The 22,990-nt window shown below is 43.5% G+C and overlaps 1 protein-coding gene across 10 annotated transcripts in view; it reads left to right on the forward strand.

The window, feature by feature from the left end:
* FGGY (FGGY carbohydrate kinase domain containing) overlaps nucleotides 1–22,990 on the forward strand; it is a 417,204-nt gene that overhangs the window by 218,793 nt on the left and 175,421 nt on the right. For all 10 annotated transcript variants that reach the window (XM_042997390.1, XM_042997395.1, XM_042997396.1 and 7 more), the window contains one exon: nucleotides 15,177–15,280. In XM_042997390.1, coding sequence (XP_042853324.1) covers nucleotides 15,177–15,280 — 104 coding nt within the window. The remainder of the gene's footprint in view (nucleotides 1–15,176; nucleotides 15,281–22,990) is intronic.

Raw genomic sequence — 22,990 nt, forward strand, 5'->3', positions numbered from 1 at the left:
CACGGGCGAAGGGGGGGACTTCTTTCTGCCTGCCAGAGGCTGGTGCTTCCGTTGCAGACACTATCAGTCCGCTGTGTCCTAGCGTCCTTGGCTCCCACAAGTCTGTAAGCTCTTTGAGGACAGTGCTGGTGTTGTTTGTTTGTTTTAAGTATTATTTCCTCTTCGGTGCCTAGGACAGCACTTGACCTCGAGTTGCGCTAGGTGAATGTGGCTCATATCGAATCCTACTGAGTGCAGGAGGCAGAGAATATTATTCAGGGCCTAACGTGTGCCAGCACTGTTCTGTCTAACTACGGTTGTATTTTTACACTTTTACTTTGAAGTCGTCACTTCCCCTTTTACAGAAGAGTTATCAGAGAATCAAGGAGCTCGGCTCATTTGCCTGAGATCATCCACTGAGTCACCGGGGTGCCTGGAAGTCTCTTGCCTTCTGGCTATCGCCCATTACTCCGTGGAGCTTGGATGGGCACAGGGGAAGGAGAGCCGAGCCTGGTTGGGGCTGTGGTCCCAGGAAGGTGGACAATCAGGAGCAGGTGCATCGGGAGAATAGGAGGGCTGAGTCTTGATCTCTGCTGAAGCAGAGTTGTTGTTTCAACTACAGTTTTTGAAAAATGCCAGTATATTCCTCGTGGGATTTCCTGTAATTCATTTTTGCTCTCATCTTCCACACTATTTATTTACCTAAGCTTTTGTTCTCTTTGAAACGATTTCAGCCACATGTCATTCATTGTGTTAAAACCCTGGGCCCTTCATCCTGCTCAGATTTTGTGTTTTTTTTTTTCCCCCTCTCACCAGCTGCTCTGCATATCACTTTTAATTCACTGCCGCTCTGGCCTGACTTTTGTCCGGTGCTGGGAATTGCCTTACACTCCCACTCCTACTCTCCCGGGAATGGAGCTAGGGGTGTTGAATCAGGATCCAGCCTCAGGATCTATTTTTCTTTTTTGTCTCCTTGTTGTCTGAAGCTTGGGGCAGGGGTAGATTAATCAGTCTAGGTGTGGTGGAGCCCTGTGACCCTCCGTGGGGGAAATCCTAGCCCCATAGAAACTTGGCCTGCCTTTGGCTCTCAGAGTGAATTCCAGGCTTTGAAGAATCTGTCAATGTTCAACTAACCCCACAAAACCTCTGGAAGTTTTTGATGGAACCGAAACTCACACCAAAGGAGGGGGTGCTGAGCTTGGCTCAGCTTGGCTGAGCTTGGTTGGGGAGAGCTCGCCTGCCAGCTGAGATCTTTTTCTCTGAGATTTCAGGCCTTGCCCCCATACTCTGAGCGTCCTACAAGCTGTCTGAGCAAGTCCTGTGTCCCTCCTAGTGTGTTCCTGAAACATCTCACTGGTCTGCGCTGTGTCTTTGAGGGGTTTATCAAGGCTGCTGGGTCCTCTCTCCACCTTTTTTGGAGCCATCAGAGAATTTTATAAACGAGACCATTTGTCTAGGGACAAGACAAGGTTGCTGAAGGAAACTTAGTGTTACTTTACCTTCTCCAGGAAGAAATGGGGCACATTTCCTAGAACCCAGGCACAAAGTGACCAGCCATTCCACTTTGGTCAAGACTGTGGGGAGGTGTCTTGGGACACTGGATATACAGTGTTGAAGTCAAGAATATTGACCCTGTACAGCCAATGCCATTATTGCCACCTTGCAACTGGGAAAACCGAGGCTTGAAGTTAGCTGAGGAGAGTTAGCTTATTGAAGGTTGCTCAGCACCCTTGTGAACTGGGTCCATCTGATTCAGACTTAGAGCTTTACACCAACCGAATTCTTCACAATATAAGACTCTTGTCTCCTTCAGACCGTGTGGCTCAGTGACCTTGTGTCGTCTACTTCTCTTTTTTATTTTGTCTCAAGTTCTACCAGAAATTCCTTTCCCTCCCTATCTCCTCCCCATCCTGACTGACATAACTCCTGCCTCACCTCCTTCAGTAGGTCCTACCCTACTCTCCAGGGTAGGTCACGGTCCAGGGCTCCATACGTCCGTTAGACCTACTCAGATCTGAGTCCTCGATTGTTCCCTACTGTCTTATGAGTGTCTGCCTATATATCTCTCCACCCCTTACTAGACTGGGACCTTGCAGAACAAAAGGAAATAACTTACATCTATAGATTTCTAGCGTGAAACGTAGTGCCTGGCTTATAATTGGGAATCGGTATATAGTTGGTGAATTAATTTAATTTATAAGATAACAGAAGGAAGCTGTGTGATTTAGAGGCACAGTTTCAGATCTGCTTAAGGATTTGTGTCATAAGATACATTTGTTATACTTGGGCCAGTCCTCTTTCTTTTGATTTCTGTATTTTAGAAAGTAACGTTCATGTGTTACCTTGGCCGTTTGCATTGGATTGCAGCCTGACCCTTTACCATGTCTAATGCCTCAAAGTGAAAAATTGTCTCTTATGAGGTCATATATGAGAATGTCCCAAGTAATCTGGAGGCTGTATTGAGGTTAGAAAGAAAGGAATTTCTGAAACCAAGTTTTTGCTTTGTCTTTCCTGTGGATTTTGCTAGCTCTCTGTAAGGCTCAGATTTCCAAGCTATTACATACTAGTCTACCTTCGAGATTTGATCTTTCTGGCTAGAAGGGAGGAACAAGGAAGGGGGACCCAGTTATCTGAAGGTCAGTTCTTTGTTCTCTGGGCTCTTGTATTGGTTTCTGATTGGTGCAAGTCAGGGAAGAGTGCAGCGTTTAGACAGAAATGATAAATGCCATCGCCACGTTGAATTGCAGTATGAATAGTGCTACACGTTATTATGGCTTTTAGAGATAAAAACAGCTTTTGGTTTATTCTCAGCCATGTTCAAAATGTTAGCCTGGATTGTTGCGGCTATCTGGTACCTTATCTTCCTTATTCCCCTGGGCCCCCCGTTATTGTGTCACCAGGAGTGTACTCAAGGACAGAAAGGGGAAAAAAAAAAAAAGGTTAAGTCAATCCAAATAAACCCAAATAACTCAGACAAAGCACGCAGCACGCTGAGCACGTGTGCCTGCCCTCTCCGGCCAAGCCCTGCTATTAGCACCAAAGATCGAGAGTTGTCATTAGTCACAACAATGGCAAAGATACCGAGTAAACTATGTTCCAGGCACTGTTCTTCTCCCTTAATTGTCACAATAGCTTTATGAGTTAGACATGATAATTTTTCCAGTTTTATAGATGAGGGAACTGACACACAGGAAGGTGAAGTGATGTGACCAGCTTGTCAGCCTTTAAATCAGGGAGTCCATTTCTAGAGCCCTTGTTCTTAACCATTCTGCCCTGACTAGTTCAAATATCTAGTGAAAGTCTGTCCCCATCTCATTTCAAATATCAGTGAAAGTCTGTCCCCATCTTCCATATTATCTTTCTGGTTCTGTGGCGGGTGTGGTATGGGGGCGGGGGACGATGGTTCTGTCCAGGTGTGTAAAGTTTCTTTGTAGACTTACTACATAGGGCTTTTGGTTTTTTGTTTGTTTGTTTGTTTTGTTTTTTTTAAAGATAAGTCTATTTCAGGATTTAGATCGGGTGAATTCTAAACCACATTTCTTTCAAAGCCAAGGTGATGTTTCATCAAACACTAGGATCACAGAAATCTTTTCAGCTGTTTCACTCCCCTTCGTGTGTTGGGCTTGAGATGAACCCTTTGGACTGCTGCAGTGGCATTATAACAATAAATCCTGAAAGGGATCTGAGTTCAGCTATGCCAAGTGTGAATACTTCGCATTCCTGCTCATAGTTGAAAAGAAAGGAACTTGTTTTTTTGCAGACGCCATAGGATTTAGAGTTGGGTAGATTTGCATGTGATACCCTCTCCCCGACTCTCTCACTCTCTCGCAGTGAGGGACCTTGCACAAATTACTTGATAACCTTGGTTTCATTTTCCCTGTTAGTAAAACAGTGCAGTAATAACTACCTCTCAAGATCGTTGTAAGAGTTTAATACAACAATTTTGCAAAATGTGAGGCACAAAGCTATCTTTCAGTAAGTATAAGGATCTCAGGGCCTTTCCTCTTTACCAGTGATTTTGACTCTTCTAAAGGAGGTATGTTGTGAGGCTCCAGTAATAATTTCACTATTACCCATGAGCTGTCGCTCAAAACTCTTCAGTATTTTTCATCATTATCATATTTAAGACACAGAGCATTTTTTGCATGATTACATTTGTTCCTTTTATCTAGAAAACCCCTTGTGCTTTACAAGTATCCATCTTAGGCCACATCCATTCATTCATGTATTGAACAACAACAGCAACAAAAATTACTGAGCCACTGCAGTGTCAAGGCCTGCCTTGCCCTCAGTCTTCTCATAGTCTAGTAGAGGAAGACAGCTGTGCACACAAAGAAATTATAGATGCACGGATAGAATCTGGACAGTGTCAGGGAGTGGGGTGTAATGAAAGAGGATCTGTTGATTTTCCCTGGCTAGAGTTCCTGGAGGGATGGGGAAAGGTGTGACCAGAGAAGGCTTCTGATGAAAGAGTTGAATCTTCAGAATGTAGCCCTTTGGGGCGCCTGGGTGGTTCAGTCGGTTAAGCATCTGACTTCAGCTCAGGTCATGATCTCCCGGTTCCTGGGTTCGAGCTCGGCATCAGGCTCTGTGCTGACAGCTCAGAGCCTGGAGACCGCTTCAGATTCTGTGCTTTCCTCTCTCTCTGCCCCTACCACGCTCTCTCTCTCTCTCTCTCTCTCTCTCTCTCTCTCTGTCTCTCAAAAACATCTAAAAAAAAACATTTTAAAAAATGTAAAACGAAGCCCATGTTCCCCAGGTAGATTGTTGGGAGTGGAGCGTATTATAGAAAGAATGTTCTAAACCAGAGAACAGCATGAGCAAATGATCAGTGGTATGAATGGGCAAGACACATTCAGGAATAAAGTGGAAAGACTGTTAAACTTGCGCTAAGCACTTCTATAGGTCCTGGATTTCATAGCTCTTATTTGTTGAGTGCTGGTATGTTCCACGTGCATCTCACCTTATTCCCACAGCAGTTTTGTAAGGTAAGTGTTGTTGTTCCAGAATCTTCAGATACTGAAATTGAGGTTCTAAAGATGAGGCATTTGCCCAAGGGCATATAAGTGAGGAGTCAAGGCTCTCAGTCTGAGGACAAAATAACTACAATAATAAAAACACCAAGCCAGTCACAGAGTGCTGGGCATGCTTTGACCTGCACTGTCTAGTACACTATCCACTAGCCACATGTGGCTATTTAAAATAATTAAAGTTGAATAAAATAGAGTTGTGCTATCCACATTTTCAATTGCTACATGGGCTTGATGACTACTCTAGGGGACCGTGCAGATAGAGAACATTTCCATCATCTCCACGTGTTCCCTCTATTGGACAGCACTTTGCATACGTTAACACATCTAATCCTTGTAACAATCCTAGAAGAGGATACCGTTATTCATATTATATAGATGGGGAAACCAAAGCATAAAGATTAGAAACGTGATTAAGGTCACATGATGAACGAGTCCATGCCTTGAAACACAACACTGTAATGCCAACCCCATGGGTTGTACTCTCTATAACATGAATGAGTATTAGAAGAATAGAATTCAGTGCTTTCTTGCATATAGACTAGTGTTTAGTCCCCTGCAGAGCTAATGTCTTCGATATGGTTCCTGCCCTTCCAGGAGCTGACAGTTATTGGTACAGGTTTTGCATACGTGAGGCTGGTGGTTTCTAGAGAGCCTCCTCCCCAGGGATCCTGTCAACCTCTTAGGAACAACTCAGCTTGGTAGAACCACACATTTGATGGAATTTGTCACTCCATTCATGCCTCTAACTGGCCAAGTCTGTAATCTAAAGATGATACAGTCTTAGGTAATGCTCAAAACCCTTTTCATTCTTTTTCTCTTTGGAGAAGGTGTCTGAGGCTGTTATTTCAAGAGAATCTTTTTCAAGATGCCAACACATCTGTAGCAGATCTTTTATTTTCAAACATGGGGAAAAAACTGCAGACCGGGAGGCTGAAAAACCTTAGTGTGAGCTGTAGCTCTGCCTCTCAGTAGCTAAATAAACTTGACTAAGTGACTTCACGTCTCTGAAATTCAGTTTCTTCGACTCTGATCTGGAGAGAAAATAACATATCGCAGGATTTTCTAAAAGCTAAATGAAGGGTACAGTGTTTGAGGATGCTTTGCAAGTTATAAAGTACTTTATATAGCTGTCAAGTATGAGATAATTCTAACACAAATGCTAGAACCTGAGATGCTTTTCTTCCATATAATCCTCTAAAGTGTTCAAAGCAGTGTGGCTTGATAAATTACAGGATAACTTACTCTTAATTGTAACATTTGCCATTTCTTTTTTCTTTTACATGAATATTGTAGATATTTTAAAGATGGATGGAAGGAATGATGGATGGTTGGTAGATAGGGGAGAGGGAGAGAGACAGCACATAGGTTAAACAGGAGAGTTGTACAAGAGGTTTTAATTTTTTCTTCTTAATTTTGTTCTAAAACATAATCCTGATAGGTACTGTGGTCTGTGTATGTGGAGGAGTAGGGATCATTAAATAAGACTTGCATTGATTCATTGACTCAGCAAGCTTGTTTTTCTGATTATTTTTTTCATGCAAAAGTTTATTGAGTAACTACCACCGCTGAGCGTTATGCAACTTTCAGGGAAAATACGATTGAATGTCTCACTTTGTGTGTGTGTGTGTGTGTGCTGATTTCTTCAGCTGCTCATTTTGCCCTTTAAACTTTCTGCTTTAAAGAAGCTGATACTTGATCGTCATATGAAGGGCCCCAGCAGTGTTGAGGGCTGTGCTTGTCAAAATCGTGTCTCGTGAATTGTTTCCTGATGTACGAGTGCAGCCTGTGAGTCCTCTATGGATTGTGAAATGTATTTATTCAGAAAGAGAAATCTCCTTCTGCCCTTTGTTGCTTTCCCTGCTTTGGGCCTCTTTTCTCAGGGAAGGCCCCTCCAAGCTCTATGTGGCCAAAGGAAGAATGAGATATGTCAGCTCTTGGATTCATGTGGCCTCACAGCGGGCATCAGCTATGCACTGCTATTGAATAGGGTGGACGTGAGGCAGGGTTAGAGGGCCTCTCCTGAGAGAAATTGGACATGACCTGCCTCTTACCCATGTTAGACACGCCTGACCTGAGGTTATCCACATCTCGGAGCTTGAGAATGTAGGATTTGGGGATGCATTTTTCTGCCTTCCTGTTGCCAGGAAAGGGGAAACTTGACTTGGTTGTTTGAAGAAGCACCGTGTGTATTGTGTACTGAGAATGGCTGAGAAAGGATCTCCATTTATGATCCATGTCTTCCGTTGTGAATGTGATGGAACAGTTCAAACTATGATGTACTATGACAGAATGTATGGCTAAAACTCAGATTTTCTAACTCTAAACCCATGGCTCTTACCAATGTTCCATGGTGTGCCAACACTTAGAAAGGTATTTGCTTTATATGAGACAGTCTGACATCAAAAATTGGAGTAGAGAAAGAACATGGGCTTTGGAATCGGGCAGGACAAGGTCAAATCCTGACATTCCTCCTTCTATCTGTATCACCTCGGGCCTGTTACTTGAACTCTCTGATCCTTTCCTTCTGCATATGTTGAAGGGGGGGGAAGAATATGTATGCTTTATGGATGTTGTGGAAATTAAATGAGATAACATTTAAAGAGCTTAGCCCAGTACTCAGCCGATCTTAGATGTCTTACATGTTTGCTAGAAAGACACGAAAGGAGACCACTATCTCTTGGGAAATAATTCAGATGATGTTGATGCTGATGATGAGCTGGTGCTGGGGTCACTGTGGTAGTGGTGATGGAGACATAGCTACCATTAACCAAACTTTTATTTTTAAACATCTGCTCAGTATCAGAGCAACCATATGACATTGCCATTTTCTTCATTTTATAACAGGTCTTCCTGTCTCCAAATTACACTCCTCTCCTATACGACACCCTAGTTCTCAGAGTCCAAGCCTAGAATATCAACAATGAATCTACTGGAGAAGAAACAAAGAAATATTTGTCACAGACTTCTTTTTTCCCCCATTTTGCTATTTGAAACCCCGTGAGATATGCTTCGCCTGTGCTTTATGTATGTGGAGCCAGTAAATATAGGTCATCATCAGAAATTCCTTGAACTTATTTATAACACTGTGGACCAGCAGTGGCTATGCTCTCTTCTGTCAGGGATCTCAGCATCAGCATCTTTAAGACATCAGTATTTTGAGATAGATAAGTAAATATCAGCCACTAATTATTGGGTTTTTACCTTGGAGAAAAAGCCCAAGAACCAGCAGTTTGAAACCAGACTACCTGGATATGAAGCCCAGCCCTGCTTCTTGTGAGCTTTGTGAAGTTGGTTAAGTTACTCTCCTCATTTGTAAGCTTCCATTTCCTCATCTCTGAAATGAGGTTGATAACAGTTGGAAGAATAAAATGAGACATGCATGGGGAGAGCGTGTGTAAAACGAGCTCAGTTCATACTAGCTCATATCTAGGGTTTCTTCCTGTGCAAAAGCCTTTGTGCCCTGGATGGGGAGCTCTGTCACTCAGGGTCCACCCAGAAAAATGTAAAGTGCTCTAAGTATTTAACAAATAGAATTTAGTACACATAAAAAAGGTGACCCAGATCATGAAGGGGCCAAGAAGGGCTATATCCCCATAAAGCAAGCTGGAAATCAGTGAAATAGAAGCTGCTACTACCCCTTTAGGCTAGAGGAACAAAGGAAACAGGTTACCAGAGTCCAAGGGTGGCAGACACCAGCAGATGTTAGAGCCATGCGGCCGTCAGCAGGGCTGAAGTCATCATGCAGGAGGAGACATGCTTTGGCTCTCTGCTTCCTGCAGCCCTCAGATCTCCCAGCCGACCTTGGCTCACTTGGAGTCTGGGAACCGCAGTCTGCAGGAACCCACGGTACTGAGCAGAGCAGAGGACTTGATGAAAGCCAATAGGAAGTCTTACAGGCTCAGTCTCGGACCTCAGTTGCCTGATTGCTGAGACCTCACTGCTGTGATAACCACCACGGAAAGTTCGAAAGAGTCTTACTCCCCCCTGCTGATGGGCCTCTGATGAACAATGGCTGAGGTTTTCAAGTTGCTGTGCTTGGGAAGGTAGAATTTGGAAAAAGCCTTGGAAAAACCTAGAAAGTTGTTGGAATGTAAGGGCCTGTCAGTGGCCCTCTAGATCCTGCTTTCTGGAAAGGCCTGCTTGCCTGGGCAGCCAACACCTTTAATATCTGGGGATTTGTGGTCCGAGGAGGCACCCCCAACCCCGCCTTTCCCCTGGCCGATACCTGCAGGATGCAGCAGCGTAGACCCACTTCCTGGGGAAACCTCCCTGAACCCCTGCCTGGGAGCTCAGCTGTCCTTGTGGTCCCCACGCCCTGTCTGTCCTGACCCCCTGCATTGAAGTGCTCCGTTTAGGGCTGTTTCCATCCCACCACACTGTGAGTACCCCCGAGGACAGGGAGTTGTCGTCTTTATCCCTGCACCCCCACAAATCGGTACTTTGGCCTCCTGGTCTGCACTAGCGACTCTGTGGAGGCTCCACTGCTAAGCATGTGGATAAGGCAGGCCAGTTTCCAGAAGCTTTTATTATAGAAGAGGCAGGCAGTGGAGGGTTCTTAAAACCACCAGTGTCTCGTGTGCCAGGGATGTTCAAGGATGGGTTTGAATATTGAACAGGGAGACTCCATCTTTCCTGGAGGACCAGGGAAGCTGCCTGAGGAAGTAACATTGGAGTGAGGAATGGACAGGAGTTAGCCTGGCCAAGAAGTAGGGGAATGGCATCTGAGGTAAGGGAGGAACAAGTGCAGAGGTCTTGAAGTGGGAAAGAGAGTTGAGAGTGGGGGGCGAGGCTGGCACTGCATGGAGCTGGGGAGGTCAGCGGGAGCCCAGGCTCGGCCCTGCCTCAGCGTGCGCTACGTCCTGCCTGTATTGTCCTGAGGAATGTTTGCAGCTCCCCCCTCACGACACCTGCTATATAGCATTGTGCATAGGAGATACTTGCCGGAGGGGCGCCTGGGTGGTCAGTCCATTAAGCATCGGACTCTTGGTTTCTGCTCAGGTCATGATCTTGAGATTTGTGAGTTCGGGCCCTGAGCTGGGCTCCGTGCTGGCAGCAGGGAGCCTGCTTGGGATTCTTTCTCTCTCCCTCTCTGCCGGCCCCTCCACCACTCACAACCCGCCGCACCTCAAAATAAATAAATAAACTTTTTTTTTTAAAAGAAGATGCGTGTTGGCCATTTTAATAAATGATGCGCAATTCTAGGGTCTAAATAGTCTTTTTTTTTTTTAAGGGAGAAAAACTCAGGGTGCCTGGGTAGCTCAGTCTTTTAAGCTTCTGCCTTCGGCTTAGGTCATGATCTCATAGTTCATGAATTCAAGCCCCACGTTGGGCTCTGTGCTGACAGCTCAGAGTCTGGAACCTGCTTCAGATTCTGTGTTTCCTTTTCTCTCTGCCCCTCCCTGGCTTGCGCTCTGTCTCTCTCTCTCAAAAGTAATTAAACATTTTTAAAAACTTTTTAAAAAAAGAGAAAAAAAGTCATTTAATTGTATCTACCAGGCAATATTTCAGTACAAAACAGAGGTACAATTTAGATCATAGCTTTGACGGTCCATTTTGTGGTCTGTTATGAAAACTCTAAATTTTGAGGATACAAAGGCAACATAAGGAAGCAACTGCCACAACATTGTTAGGATTAATTCAGCTCATCTGGCCAGTTGTGTGAGCTCTGGGTCATTGGCCATAAGTACATTTACCGAAAATCACTTTATTTACATAAAGGCCAAGAGGCTGAATTCACTTTAACTCTTTAGTTGATATTTACCTTCATAATAGCATATAAAGGAATGTTCAGTTTGCTTGCCCTAACTCTCTGCTACTGTCACGAGAGACTGAGAGGCAGAGAAAGGAACAACGAGGCTTAAAGTCTTCAAAGTCTCACTGATAAAGAACACATTCGTTGCAATTATATTCTTTTTTTTTTTTTTTTTTTCATTTAAATCAAAGCTAGTCAGCGTATGGTGTAATAATGATTTCAGGAATAGAATTTAGTGATTCATCACTTAAGTGTAATACCCAGTGCTCATCCCACCCAGTGTCCTCCCTAATGCCCCTCCCGCATGTAGCCCATCCCCCCACCCAACACCCCTCCAGCAACCCTCAGTTTGTTCTCTGTATTTAAAAGTCTCTTATGGTTTGTCTCCCTGTCTGTTTTTATATATTTTTTTGCTTCCCTTCCCTTATGCTCATCTGTTTTGTATCAAATTCCACATATGAGTGAAATCATATGATACTTGTCTTTCTCTATTTTCACTTAGCATAATACATTCTAGCTCCATGCACATTGTTGCAAATGGCAAGATTTCGTTCTTTATGATTGCTGAGTAATATTCCAGTGTGTGTGTGTGTGTGTGTGTGTGTGTGTACATACATACATACATACCATAGCTTCTCGATCCATTCATCTGTTGATGGACATTTCGGCTCTTTCCATACTTGGGCTATTGTCGATAGTGCATCTCTAAAACTTGGGGTGCATGTGCCCCTTTGAAACAACACTCCTATATTCTTTGGATAAATACCTAGTAGTGCAATTGCTGGGTTGAAGACTAGTTCTATTTTTAATTTTTTGAGCAATCTCCGTACTGTTTTCCAGAGTGGTTGCACCAGTTTGCTTTCCCACCAGCAGTGCATAAGGATTCTTTTTCTCTGCATCCTTGCCAACATCTGTTGTGTCTTCTATTGTTAATTTTAGCCATTTTGACAGGTGTGAGGTGGTATCTCATTGTGGTTTTGATTTGTATTTTTCTGATGATGAGTGATGTTGAGCATCTTTTTATGTGTCTGTTAGCCATCTGGATGTCTTCTTTGGAAAAGTGTCTATTCATGTATTTTACCCATTTCTTCACTGGATTATTTACTTTTTGGGTGTTGAGTTTGGTAAGTTCTTAATAAATAGATTTTGGATACTAACCCTTTATCTGATATGTCATTTGCAAATATCTTCTCCCATTCTGTCAGTTGCCTTTTAGTTTTGCTGACCGTTTCCTTTGTTGTGCAGAAGCTTTTTATTTTGACAAAGTCCCAATAGTTCAATTTTGCTTTTGTTTCTCTTGCCTCTGGAGACACGTGGAGTAAGAAGTTGTGGCCAACATCAAAGGGTTTGTTACCTGTTTTCTCCTCTAGGATTTTGATGGCTTCCTGTCTTACTGTTAGGTCTTTCATCCATTTTGAGTTTATTTTTGTGTACGGTGTAAGAAAGTGGTCCAGGTTCATTCTTCTGCATGTTGCTGTCCAATTTTCTCAGCATCATTTGTTGAAGAGACTGTCTGTTTTCAATTGCATATTCTTTCCTGCTCTGTCAAAGACTAGTTGGCCATATGTTTGTGGGTCCATTTCTGGGTTCTCTGTTCTGTTCCATTGATCTGAGTGTCTGTTTTTGTGCCAGTACCATACTGTCTCTATGATTACAGCTTTGTAGTATAGTTTGAAGTCCGAGATTGTGATGCCTCCTGCTTTGGTTTTCTTTTTCAAGATTGCTTTGGCTATTTGGGGTCATTTCTGGTTCCATACAAATATTTGGGTTGTTTGTTCTAGCTCTGTGAAGAATGGTGTTATTTTGATATTTATTTTGGTAAGGATTGCATTGGATATGTAGATTGCTTTGGGTAGTATCAACATTTTAACAATATTTGTTTTTCAGACTCATAAGCATGGAATGTTTTGCCATTTTTTTGTGTGTCTTGTTCAATTTCTTTCATAGGCTTTCTATAGTTTTCAGCATATAGATTTTTCACCTCTTTGGTTAGGTTTGTTCCTAGGTATTTTATGGGTTTTGGTGTAATTGCAAATAGGATCGATTCCTTGATTTCTGTTTCTGCTGCTTCATTATTGATGTATAGAGATGCAACCAATTTCTGTACATTTATTTTATATCCTATGACTTTGCTGAATTCATGTATGAGTTCTAGCAGTTTTTTGGTGGAGTCTTTTGGGTTTTCCACATAGAGTATCATGTCATCTATGAAGAGTGAAAGTTCGACTTCCTCCTTGCTGATTTGGATGCCTTTTATTTCTTTGTGTTGTCTGATTGCTGAGGCTAGGACTTCCAATACTGTGTGAGAATGGACATCCTTGTTATGTTCCTGACCTTAGGGGGAACTCTCTCAGTTTTTTCCCACTGAGGGTAATATTAGCGGTGGGTCTTTCATATGTGGCTTCTATGATCTTGAGGTGTGATCCTTTCATCCCTACTTTCTTGAGGGTTTTTTATCAAGAAAGGATGCTGTATTTTGTCAAATGCTTTCTCTGCATCTATTGAGAGAATCATGTGGTTCTTATTCTTTCTTTTATTAATGTGATGTATCACATTGATTGATCTGTGGATATTGAACCAGCCCTATATCGCAGGTATAAATCCCACTTGATCGTGTTGAATAATCGTTTTAATGTATTGTTGGATCCAGTTTGTTAGTATCTTGTTGAGAATTTTTGCATCCATGTTCATCAGGGAAATTGGTCTTTAGTTCTCTGGTTTTAGAATCGAGGTAATGCTGGCCCTGCAGAATGAATTTGGAAGTTTTCCATCCATTTCTATTTTTTGCAACAGCTTCAAAAGAATAGGTGTTCCGTCTTCTTTAAATGTTTGGTAGAATTCCCCTGGAAAGCCATCTGGCCTTGGACTCTTGTTTGTTAGGAGATTTTTGATTACTGACTCAATTTCTTTACTGGTTATGGGTCTGTTCAAATTTTCTATTTCTTCCTGTTTCAGTTTTGATAGTTTATATATTTGTAGGAATTTGTCCATTTCTTCCAGTTTGCCCAGTTTGTTGGCATGTAATTACTCATTATCTTCTCTTATAATTGTGTATCTGTGGTGTTGGTTGTATACTTTCCTCTTTCATTCGTGATTTTATTTATTTGAGTCCTTTCCCTTTTCTTTTTGATCAGTCTGGCTAGGGGGTTATCAATTTTGTTAATTCTTTCAAAGAACCATCTCCTGGTTTCATTGGTCTGTTTTTTTTTTTTTTTTAATTCGATATCATTGATTTCTGCTCTAATCTTTATTATTTCCCTTCTTCTTCTGGTTTTGGCCTTCATCTGCTGTTCTTTTCCCATCTTTTTTAGGTGTAAGTTAGTTTGTATATTTGAGAACTTTTTTCCTTCTTTAGGAAGGCCTGGATTGCTATGTCCTTCCTTCTTATGACCACCTTTGCTGTATTCCAGAGGTTTTGGTCTGTCATGTTTTCATTTTCATTGGCTTCCATGTAGTTTTTAATTTCCTCTTTAATTTCTTGTTTAACGCACTCATTCTTTAGTAGAGTGTTCTTTAATTGTAGGTATTCATGGTCTTTCCAAATCTTTCTTGTGGCTGATTTCGAGTTTCATAGTGTTGTGGTCTGATCTCGATCTTTTTATACTTGATGAGGGCTGATTTGTGTCCCAGTATGTGATCTGTTCTCAAGAATGTTCCATGTGCATCTAAATAGTCTTCTTAGCTCTATCATCACATTTATAACTTCATTTATCTGGGAGGTATCAACAAATAACAGTCTGGAGAAGAAGCCTGAGCTTATACCGTTTATGAGAAAGTCTCTGTTATCTCGCATTCGTTTAACAGAAACTCGCTGTCAGTCACCCTACCCTTTACATTGAGAGTTCTGTGATGAGTAATTGTAAGAATGGGGACCTAGAGAGACCAAAAAGATTGAAATCATCAAACAGCTCAGGTGCCTTCTTTGAGATTGAAATGTGTTGTGCTAAATCAGGTCCATTCAGCTCTGCCCTTTACTAGCAGTGTGACCTTGGTCATGTCACTCAACCTCTTCGTACCTCCGTTTCTCCACCAATGTGTGTGGCATTATTAATACGAACTTGAGACAGGGTTAATATAAAATGAGATCGTCCATGTGAATATGCAGCATGGTGCCCTGGTATTTCCTGGGCACAAAATCGCCAATAGCTTCACCTTTTATTACTCTAATTACAGTTACTATTAATACTACAATGTTAGATACTATACATTGACCAGAATCGAGCATAGACATTATGTGCTTCCTAGCTTCTTGGTGGCAGGCAAGTATGTTCTGTTGGTTTCCATTTGAGACTGGCTTACACAGGAATGCTTTCTTAACATTTAGTTATAAAAAGGAGTGTTGTATGCTTGTTCTTGGCTTTCTTTTCTCGTTTTTTTTTAAGAGGGTTTTGTTTTATTTTGCTTTCTCGCAGGAGTGATTGGAGCAGATGTGAGAGGGCATGGCCTTGCCTGTGAGGGACAGCCAGTGACGTCACGGCTGGCTGTCATCTGTGGAACATCTTCTTGTCACATGGGGGTGAGTCTGAAGGGCTGAGGGCGGGGCCACCACAGGGGATGGAGGGGGGGGGGGCAGCCCAAGAGGAGATGTAAATGGCTGGCCCCTCCTTTGCCCTTCAATTCCTTCCCTTCCTGCTGCCTGCCTGCTCTGTTTACCACAAGCCCAGCCCTTCTTCCAAAAGCTGTGTTTAAATTTGCCAGATCTTTCTTTTCCCCCTGAGCTAGATTCTTAAAAAGTATGAAAAGGTTTGAGTCTGTCTTTGACATCAGCCTGGTTAGAGAGCTCAGGCGTGAGGGGTGAAATTGGATCCAAAGATGGCAATGCCTTGCTCCCAGGCTGATCTGTCCCTAATGGGTCTCTGAGTCTCCTCTGCACAGGGGTGTCTGTTTTCCTTGGCCACGGGGCTCTCTCCCAATCAATATAAATCCATCTCCCTAGAAGCAGCCTGATGATCTATAGAATTAGGCTGCGTATCATGACTTCAAAAGAACACTGATAAGCAATTTTCACTTTGTTAATTTTTCTCCATGAATTAGTGGAAAGGCATTCTCCAAGATTGCAGTTAAAATTTAGTGCCTGCCCTAAAATTTATATCTTCTTTAAATGCATGAGTCTGAAAGCATTCCATTTCGATAAGTACCCATTTCTACCATATTTTTATTTAAAAGTCATTACTCTGTTAAACTTAGATGGACGACTCCTTGGATGTTTCCCAGATGAGTAAAATAGAGAGAGGGCGGGGGGAGGAGGCGGAAGGCGGGTGAGGATTAGAGTGGACACAGTCCGGGGCCGAATCTCTGTAGCCATGGAAGGAATCATGTGCCGTGTCAAATGTGGGGCCTAGTGACAGTAGGGCCTAGTGAGCCTTTTTTTTTTTTTTTTTTTACCATTAAATATTCTGATTGAGTAAATAGTGATACATCTACTTACGTATGGATCCCCTCTTCTCGTGTCCAGAGCTGTGCTCAGCCTTGGGGACGTGAGGGTGACATGAAGGCTCCTGTTGATGAGGCATGGTTACAGCAGCCATTACAATACAGTACAAGGCCCCGGGGTATCAATTTGGACTGAACTTGTGATCCTGAGCATCTGCGATATGCCGACATTGTGCATGGCTTCCCAGCGCAGGGGGATGATGGAGCCAGCCCCATTGGTTTCCAGTTTTAGTCCCTCTGCTTACTAAGTATGGGCCCCCTGGCAAGGCACTGACCCCCTCCAGGCCTCAGATTCCTTATCTGCAAAATGTGGAGATCTCTAGTACATGGCTCCTAGTGTTATGATCAGGCGATGAGGCTATGTGATGTGCTTCCCATGAAGTAAGTTCCTCACAATGGTTAGCTCCTGATGACTAGCACTGATGCTGTTGGGCAAAAAGGAGACAGTGACTGACTCTGTCCAGGAATGGTCCAGGGTTAGGGACACCTTCCTGAGGGGACCCTTGTGTTAGACCTTCAGGTCATAGGTTTCCTTGACCCTGCCTTTCTCCCAGCCAAAAAAAAAAAAAAAAAGTTTTCCTTTTATTTGTTTCTGTGGACAAGGTTTTAAGTGGGACTTCTTTTAAAAATTTTTTGGTAACGTGTATTTATTTTTGAGACAGAGAGAGAGCATGAGCAGGGCAGGAGCAGAGAGAGAGGGAGACATAGAGTCTGAAGCAGGCTCCAGGCTCCGAGCTGTCAGCACAGAGCCCGACACGGGGCTCGAACTCACGAGCTGTGGGATCGTGACCTGAGCTGAAGTCGGACACTTAATCGACTGAGGCACCCAGGCACCCCTTTAACTAAGTTTTCAAAACCCCAGCCTCTTTGTCCCCTTAGCAGCCCTAATTGTAGGGCCCAGCTGTCCCTGAAGGAAGAGATCTGCAGAGGCCTCAGGCCGCCTCAAGCAGGAGGCACCCGTTAGGGCGGCTGGTCCTTATTTCCCTTGACACGAGTCTACACTGGTTAGCCTGTCTTAATTGAACACTGATTGAAACCTATTTAAATCATCCCCCATTTTCACAGGGACACATCTAATCTGGTTTCTCCTGTGAAATCTGAATTTTAGGCATTTTTACTACACTTAATTCGGATTTCTGAGCAAAAGCAAGTCCAAATGAATGTGAGGGACTCTGTCAGGTCTCCCCCCGCTCTCATTCTCCTTGCCTATTAATGGGGATAGTACTGCCTTTTCGTCTAGGATCCATTTTGCAAGTTAGGCAGCCAAGGCATAGAAAAGTCCAGAAGTTTTCCCAGGGCCACAAGCTGTTAAGTGAGAGCTGAGAACTCAGACCTAGCTCCATCTCAATCCCAAACGCATTCTGCTCAGTGCCTCGCTGCCTTGAGCACAATTGTAATGTCCTGTAAAGACGTGGAGACGGCCTGGGCTTCAGAGCTGTGAGATTCAGGTTAAAGCCCTGCTCCTCCACTCTGTGGTCTTGTGACCTGAAGGGAGTTACTTAACTTCTCTGAACCTCTGAGCCTTCCTTCATCCCCTTGGGGTGGTGCTGCCTGTTTCATAGTGTTGCTGGTGAATGTGACTTGTGGACGTACATACCTAGTACATAACACTCAGAAATGGTGGAGATTCTTAGTGCACTTGCCTAGTGATATACAAGGCTCACTTGAAGCAACTGTTTGGGCTTTAACGAGTTTGATGGGCAGCTGCAGTTGGTTGCAATGAATTAGGGCCATAAAATGCCAGTTTATTATGGTCGTGTTGTGCTGGAAATAAAGTCCCCACCCCCACCTTGCTTTGTACTTGGGAGTGGGAAGGGACCTTCGGGGCCAAGGGTATTAATCATCAGCTTTAATGTTACGTGGTGAGGGCGAGACTGTGGTCATGCTGGCATCAGAAAGTGGCTTTGATCTTCCTCAGGTGCTGGGCGCCCAGGGAGCCAGCAACAATAACACCTTTGTGAGGTCTAGGAGAGGTGCAGGTCTAAGGAAACACTCCCAGGGAAGCTCAAGGACCCCCTTTGTTGTGGTTCTGGCAAACAAAACCACCAACTGTCAGGAAAAATTCACCAAACAGAACACAGGGACCAGAGGGGGCTCTGGGCTTTTCTAAAAGTGGTTTTCAACCTGGCCTTAAGGATTCTGTTTCTTCTTGTCTGCACACTACTGACTTTTTTGATTCAGTAGGTTGATCGAGCCAAAATTCCCAGGAATATTTTGTGCTTGATCCAGGCTGCCTCTTTCTAGATATGAATGAATGGATGGATGTCCAAGTAACCAAATGTTGATAAATACTTGGAAATTCCTCACCTCCTAGTCCCTGTTACTTCTAGGAATCTAGAGAAAAAGCTTGAGGTTGAACATAAGACTTACTAATCAGGTCTTTGATATTTTGAAAGATAAGCGTGTGGGTTGTACATTTATCTTCCTTTAGATGTTTTAATTAACGGGAAAAAAAAATACGTGTTCTTTTTCTTAACTCCATGAAAGCAGGGCTGCTTGTTCAGAGTTAATTACCACCAAGTCACCAAAACCCAAGATAATACACAGCAAGGGTTAGCCAGGGGTTGAAAAGTCACGGGGTCAGATGGAGATTGATTCTTGCCATCGTTCCAGCACCCCTTTCCTTGACTTGTCAAGTCGGGTTGTAACTTGGCACCTTGTCTTGCAGTTAGCACGTCAGATGACAAGAGGACCCTGGGAAGTGGAACAAGTGTTGAGGAGGCAAGATTTGAACAGAACAATAGTTGTTGAGAGCTGGGAATTCTATCCGCATCTTAAATCACCCAGAACCGAAGCTTTTTCAAGGGCTTAGATGAATGTGGGGATGGAGGTTCTCTGTCAGTCTCAAAGATGTAGTAGGCTCCTTTGCTGGTCCCACTGCCTACTGCGTTTAGGTAAGATACTTCACCTTTCGCTACCTCAGTTTCTTCATCTGTTAAATGTGGGCAATACTCTTTACCCATAGAGCTGTTTTGAGGGTGAAATGGGGTGATCTTTGTAAGCAGCTTGGCACTGTACCTAATGCAAAAGACCAAATATAGTGCTGTCATTAAAAGTGATCCATTGAGGCCGGAATGATCCATGTGGAAATGGATTGAATTGGGGCATCAGAGTGAACTCATGTGTAGCATGATATAGATTACAGATGGATACATATAACGAGTATTTGTAGATGCATGTAGGTATACAGGTTAGTAAACATACATATCTCCTAGCTCTGACAGCTTAGAGGCTCTAGAAACAAGGACACCCCAGCAACTTGGTGTTTGTTCCAAGCCTAGCTGGTATCCAGATCATGGTTTCTAATACCTTTCTCCAATAAAAAGAGCCTAGACTCCATGGAGAAATGGTTGATTCTAAGACTGGAGAGGAAATAGAGGAGATAACCCTGGAGCATCTTTTAGTGCCAGAAAGCAAGGAAATGCTCAACAAACAAAACAAAATAAAAAAGGGTTATCAGGAGCCAACTGAGGGTGCTGCCAGTGACCAAAACTGGAGCAGTGTGGGCAGCAAAGTAAAGTAGTATTATATAATGACCCGAAGTATAACATAAACATCATGAGTCCATAGGGATATACCTGAATGAATGAATGAATGAACGAATGAGACAAATCTCTCATGCAGAAGAATTCCAAATAATTTATGTCGGTACTCCCCCATCAAGGGGGTGGGGCATCGCTTCCCACTCCTTAAGTCTGAGCTGTGTTTAGTGACTTTCTTTCAGAGAGGACAGTGTGAGAAGGGGAAAAAGTATAATTTTACAGTGGAGCAGTCTTGACAAACGCTACCTCTGCCAGGTGGCCAAGGTCATCAGCAGCAGTGATAAGCCATGTTGATAATATGTACCGTTGATACGATGTCATGAGAATGGCGCTTTATCATCCTCCCAAAACCTATATCCACAGTATCCCCCTAAGGAAAACATCAGCAAATCCAAGTTGAGGGACATTGTATGATATGCCTGACCAGTACTCCTTGATGCTGTGATGGCTATCAAAAAACAAGGAAAGTCTTAAGCAATCATCACCGCCAAGAGGAGTCTAAACAGATGTGGCAACTAAATGTGACCTGGGATTCTAGATGGGGTCCTGGAACAAACACAGGACATTAGGTGAAAACTCCGCAAATTTGAATAAAGTAAGGCGTTTAGCTAGTAATAATATATTGATATTCTTCTTTAATTGTAGATATACAATAGGTATACCTCATGTGGGATATTAATGATAGGAGGAGAATCTGGGTGTGGTGTATATGGGGACTCTATACTATCTTGCAAATCTTCTGTAATCTCAAATTAGTCTAAAATTAAAAGTTTTTCTTTTTTGAGAGAGAGCACATGTTAGTGGGGAGGGGACAGAAGGAGAGAGAGAGAGAATGAATCTCAGGCAGGCCCCACACCTCTAAAAGTTTATTTTTAAATCATTTATTAAGTCATTCATTCATTAAGAAAGAATTTTCTTAAGGGCGCCTGGGTGGCTCAGTTGGTTGAGCATCCAACTCTTGATTTCGGCTCAGGTCATGATCCCAGGGTCGTGGGATCAAGCCCCACATCAGGCCCCACACTGAACATGGAGCCTGATTAAGATTCTATCTCTTCCTCTTCTCCTCTCCCTTGATGACTCTTTCTCTCTCTTTCTAAAAAAAAAAAAAAAAGAAAAAGAAAAAGGCATTTCCTTGTACTTGCCTGGCTAAGTGCAAAATATGATGAAAGTATCATGCCTGCCTTAAGACAAAAAGGAGAAAACCACAACACAGATGGAAATTGCTGTGGTAAGTGCAACACTGGAGTATGGTGGGAATAGGGAGAAGGTCCTGCTCAAGTCTTGAGTAGACAAGGAAGTTTTCCTATAGGATGGGACATTTCCCTGGTCCCACTGGGACACCTCCTGCCAGCCCAGTTTCAGGCCCCGAGCCCTGTCTTCTTCTCTTCCTGACTTTGTTTTTCTCTTCTGTGTCCACAACGCCATGCAGGTGACTTCCTCTGTCATCTGGATGGGATGTGGTTATGTATAGGCCCATCAGGAGGGCACCATAAGAGGGGTGAACAGCCACGTGCCTTTAACAAATGACCTTCTGTTAGTAGGGTCATAGCTAAGAATAGAGTGGGCAGGTAGGACCAGTTTCTCTCTCTTGGTCTTTTTAGCAGGTGGCATTGGCAGAGGTCATTGAGAAAGGTAGACAGGGAAAGGAGTCCACTTGGTGCACATAGGACCACTGTTAAACCCAACAATGGAAGAATTGGGGGTCTATGCATGAAGTGGCCTGCGCCCTCTTCATTCACCAGGACCTGCTGCTGTCAGCCTTCCAGGAATGACTATTCTCAGGAGACTCTCCTGTGGAGACTGGCCCAGGGACCCACAAGCACATTTATTGAAAATAGAATATATGTTGGGGCGCCTGGGCGGCTCAGTCGGTTGAGCGTCCGACTTTGGCTCAGGTCATGATCTCACATTCTGTGAGTTTGAGCCCTGTGTCGGGCTCTATGCTGACAGCTTAGAGCCTGGAGCCTGCTTCGGATTCTGTGTCTCCCTCTCTTTCTCTGCCCCTCCCCTGCTCATGCTCTGTCTCTCTCTGTCTCAAGAATAAATAAAAACATTTAAAAAAATTAAAAAAAAAAAAAAAAGGAAAACAGAATATATCTAGACATTGATTTGTCAAGGAGATGTTTGAGGTGGCTCCGTGAGCAGTAAGAGACAGATAATGTACTCAGGAAGCTTAGGGTTGTGCTTTTCCTGGCATTTGAAACCAGGGCAGTTCTACACTATGCTGGACAGAGGATGTTTAACGTCTCTGGCCCAGCCTCAGTCATTATGAGACAGACAATAGTATTAGCTGCTGCCATCTATCAAGCACCTACAGTGTACCAAGCTCTGTGCTAAATCCTTTCTGTCATGTGATGAGCAATTCGGTGAGATAGCCACCATTACTGTCTTCGTTTCACAAGTGAAGAAACTGAGGCCAACAATAGTTCAGTGGGTCATGCCATATTTGAGCCCTCTAGGGGACTGACCCCAGAGTCCTTGCTGTTCCCTTTCAGTGAAATAGCTTCTTAAAAATTTTTTTTTTCAACCTTTTTTTATTTATTTTTGGGACAGAGAGAGACAGAGCATGAACGGGGGAGGGGCAGAGAGAGAGGGAGACACAGAATCGGAAACAGGCTCCAGGCTCCGAGCCATCAGCCCAGAGCCTGACGCGGGGCTCGAACTCACGGACCGCAAGATCGTGACCTGGCTGAAGTCGGACGCTTAACCGACTGCGCCACCCAGGCGCCCCACAGTGAAATAGCTTCTTGCAGAGGTCCAGAGGAGAGGAAGAACAGGCTCAGTGAAAATATGGGCAAATGTTGGCACAGACATCTTACTGAAACAAAGGTTTGAATGATAGGCCCCTGAGAAGATGCTCAGCATCATTAGTCATTTGGAAAATGCAAGCCCAAACCACAGGAGGTAAAGTACACTTACTGGAGTTGCCGAACTCGGGGCGAGGATGTGGAGCCTGAAACTTCCATGCTGCTGGTGGGAATGTGAAATGGCACACCCAGCTTGGAAAATAGGTTAGTGGCTTCTTACAGAGTAAACCTACACCTGCTGTGTGATCCAGCCATTCCACTCATGAAAGCCTATGGCCGTTCAAAAACCTGTACAGGAATGTTCACAGCAGCTTTATTTGTAGCCCAAATGTCTATCATTGGTGAATAGATAAATCCGCTTCTGGTATGTCCATTATAATGGAATACTACTAAGCAATGAAAAAGGAATGAACTGTTCATATAAGATACAGTATGGATTAATCT

The sequence above is a fragment of the Panthera tigris genome, chromosome C1 (genome assembly GCF_018350195.1).
Source record: "Panthera tigris isolate Pti1 chromosome C1, P.tigris_Pti1_mat1.1, whole genome shotgun sequence".
NCBI lineage: Eukaryota > Metazoa > Chordata > Mammalia > Carnivora > Felidae > Panthera > Panthera tigris.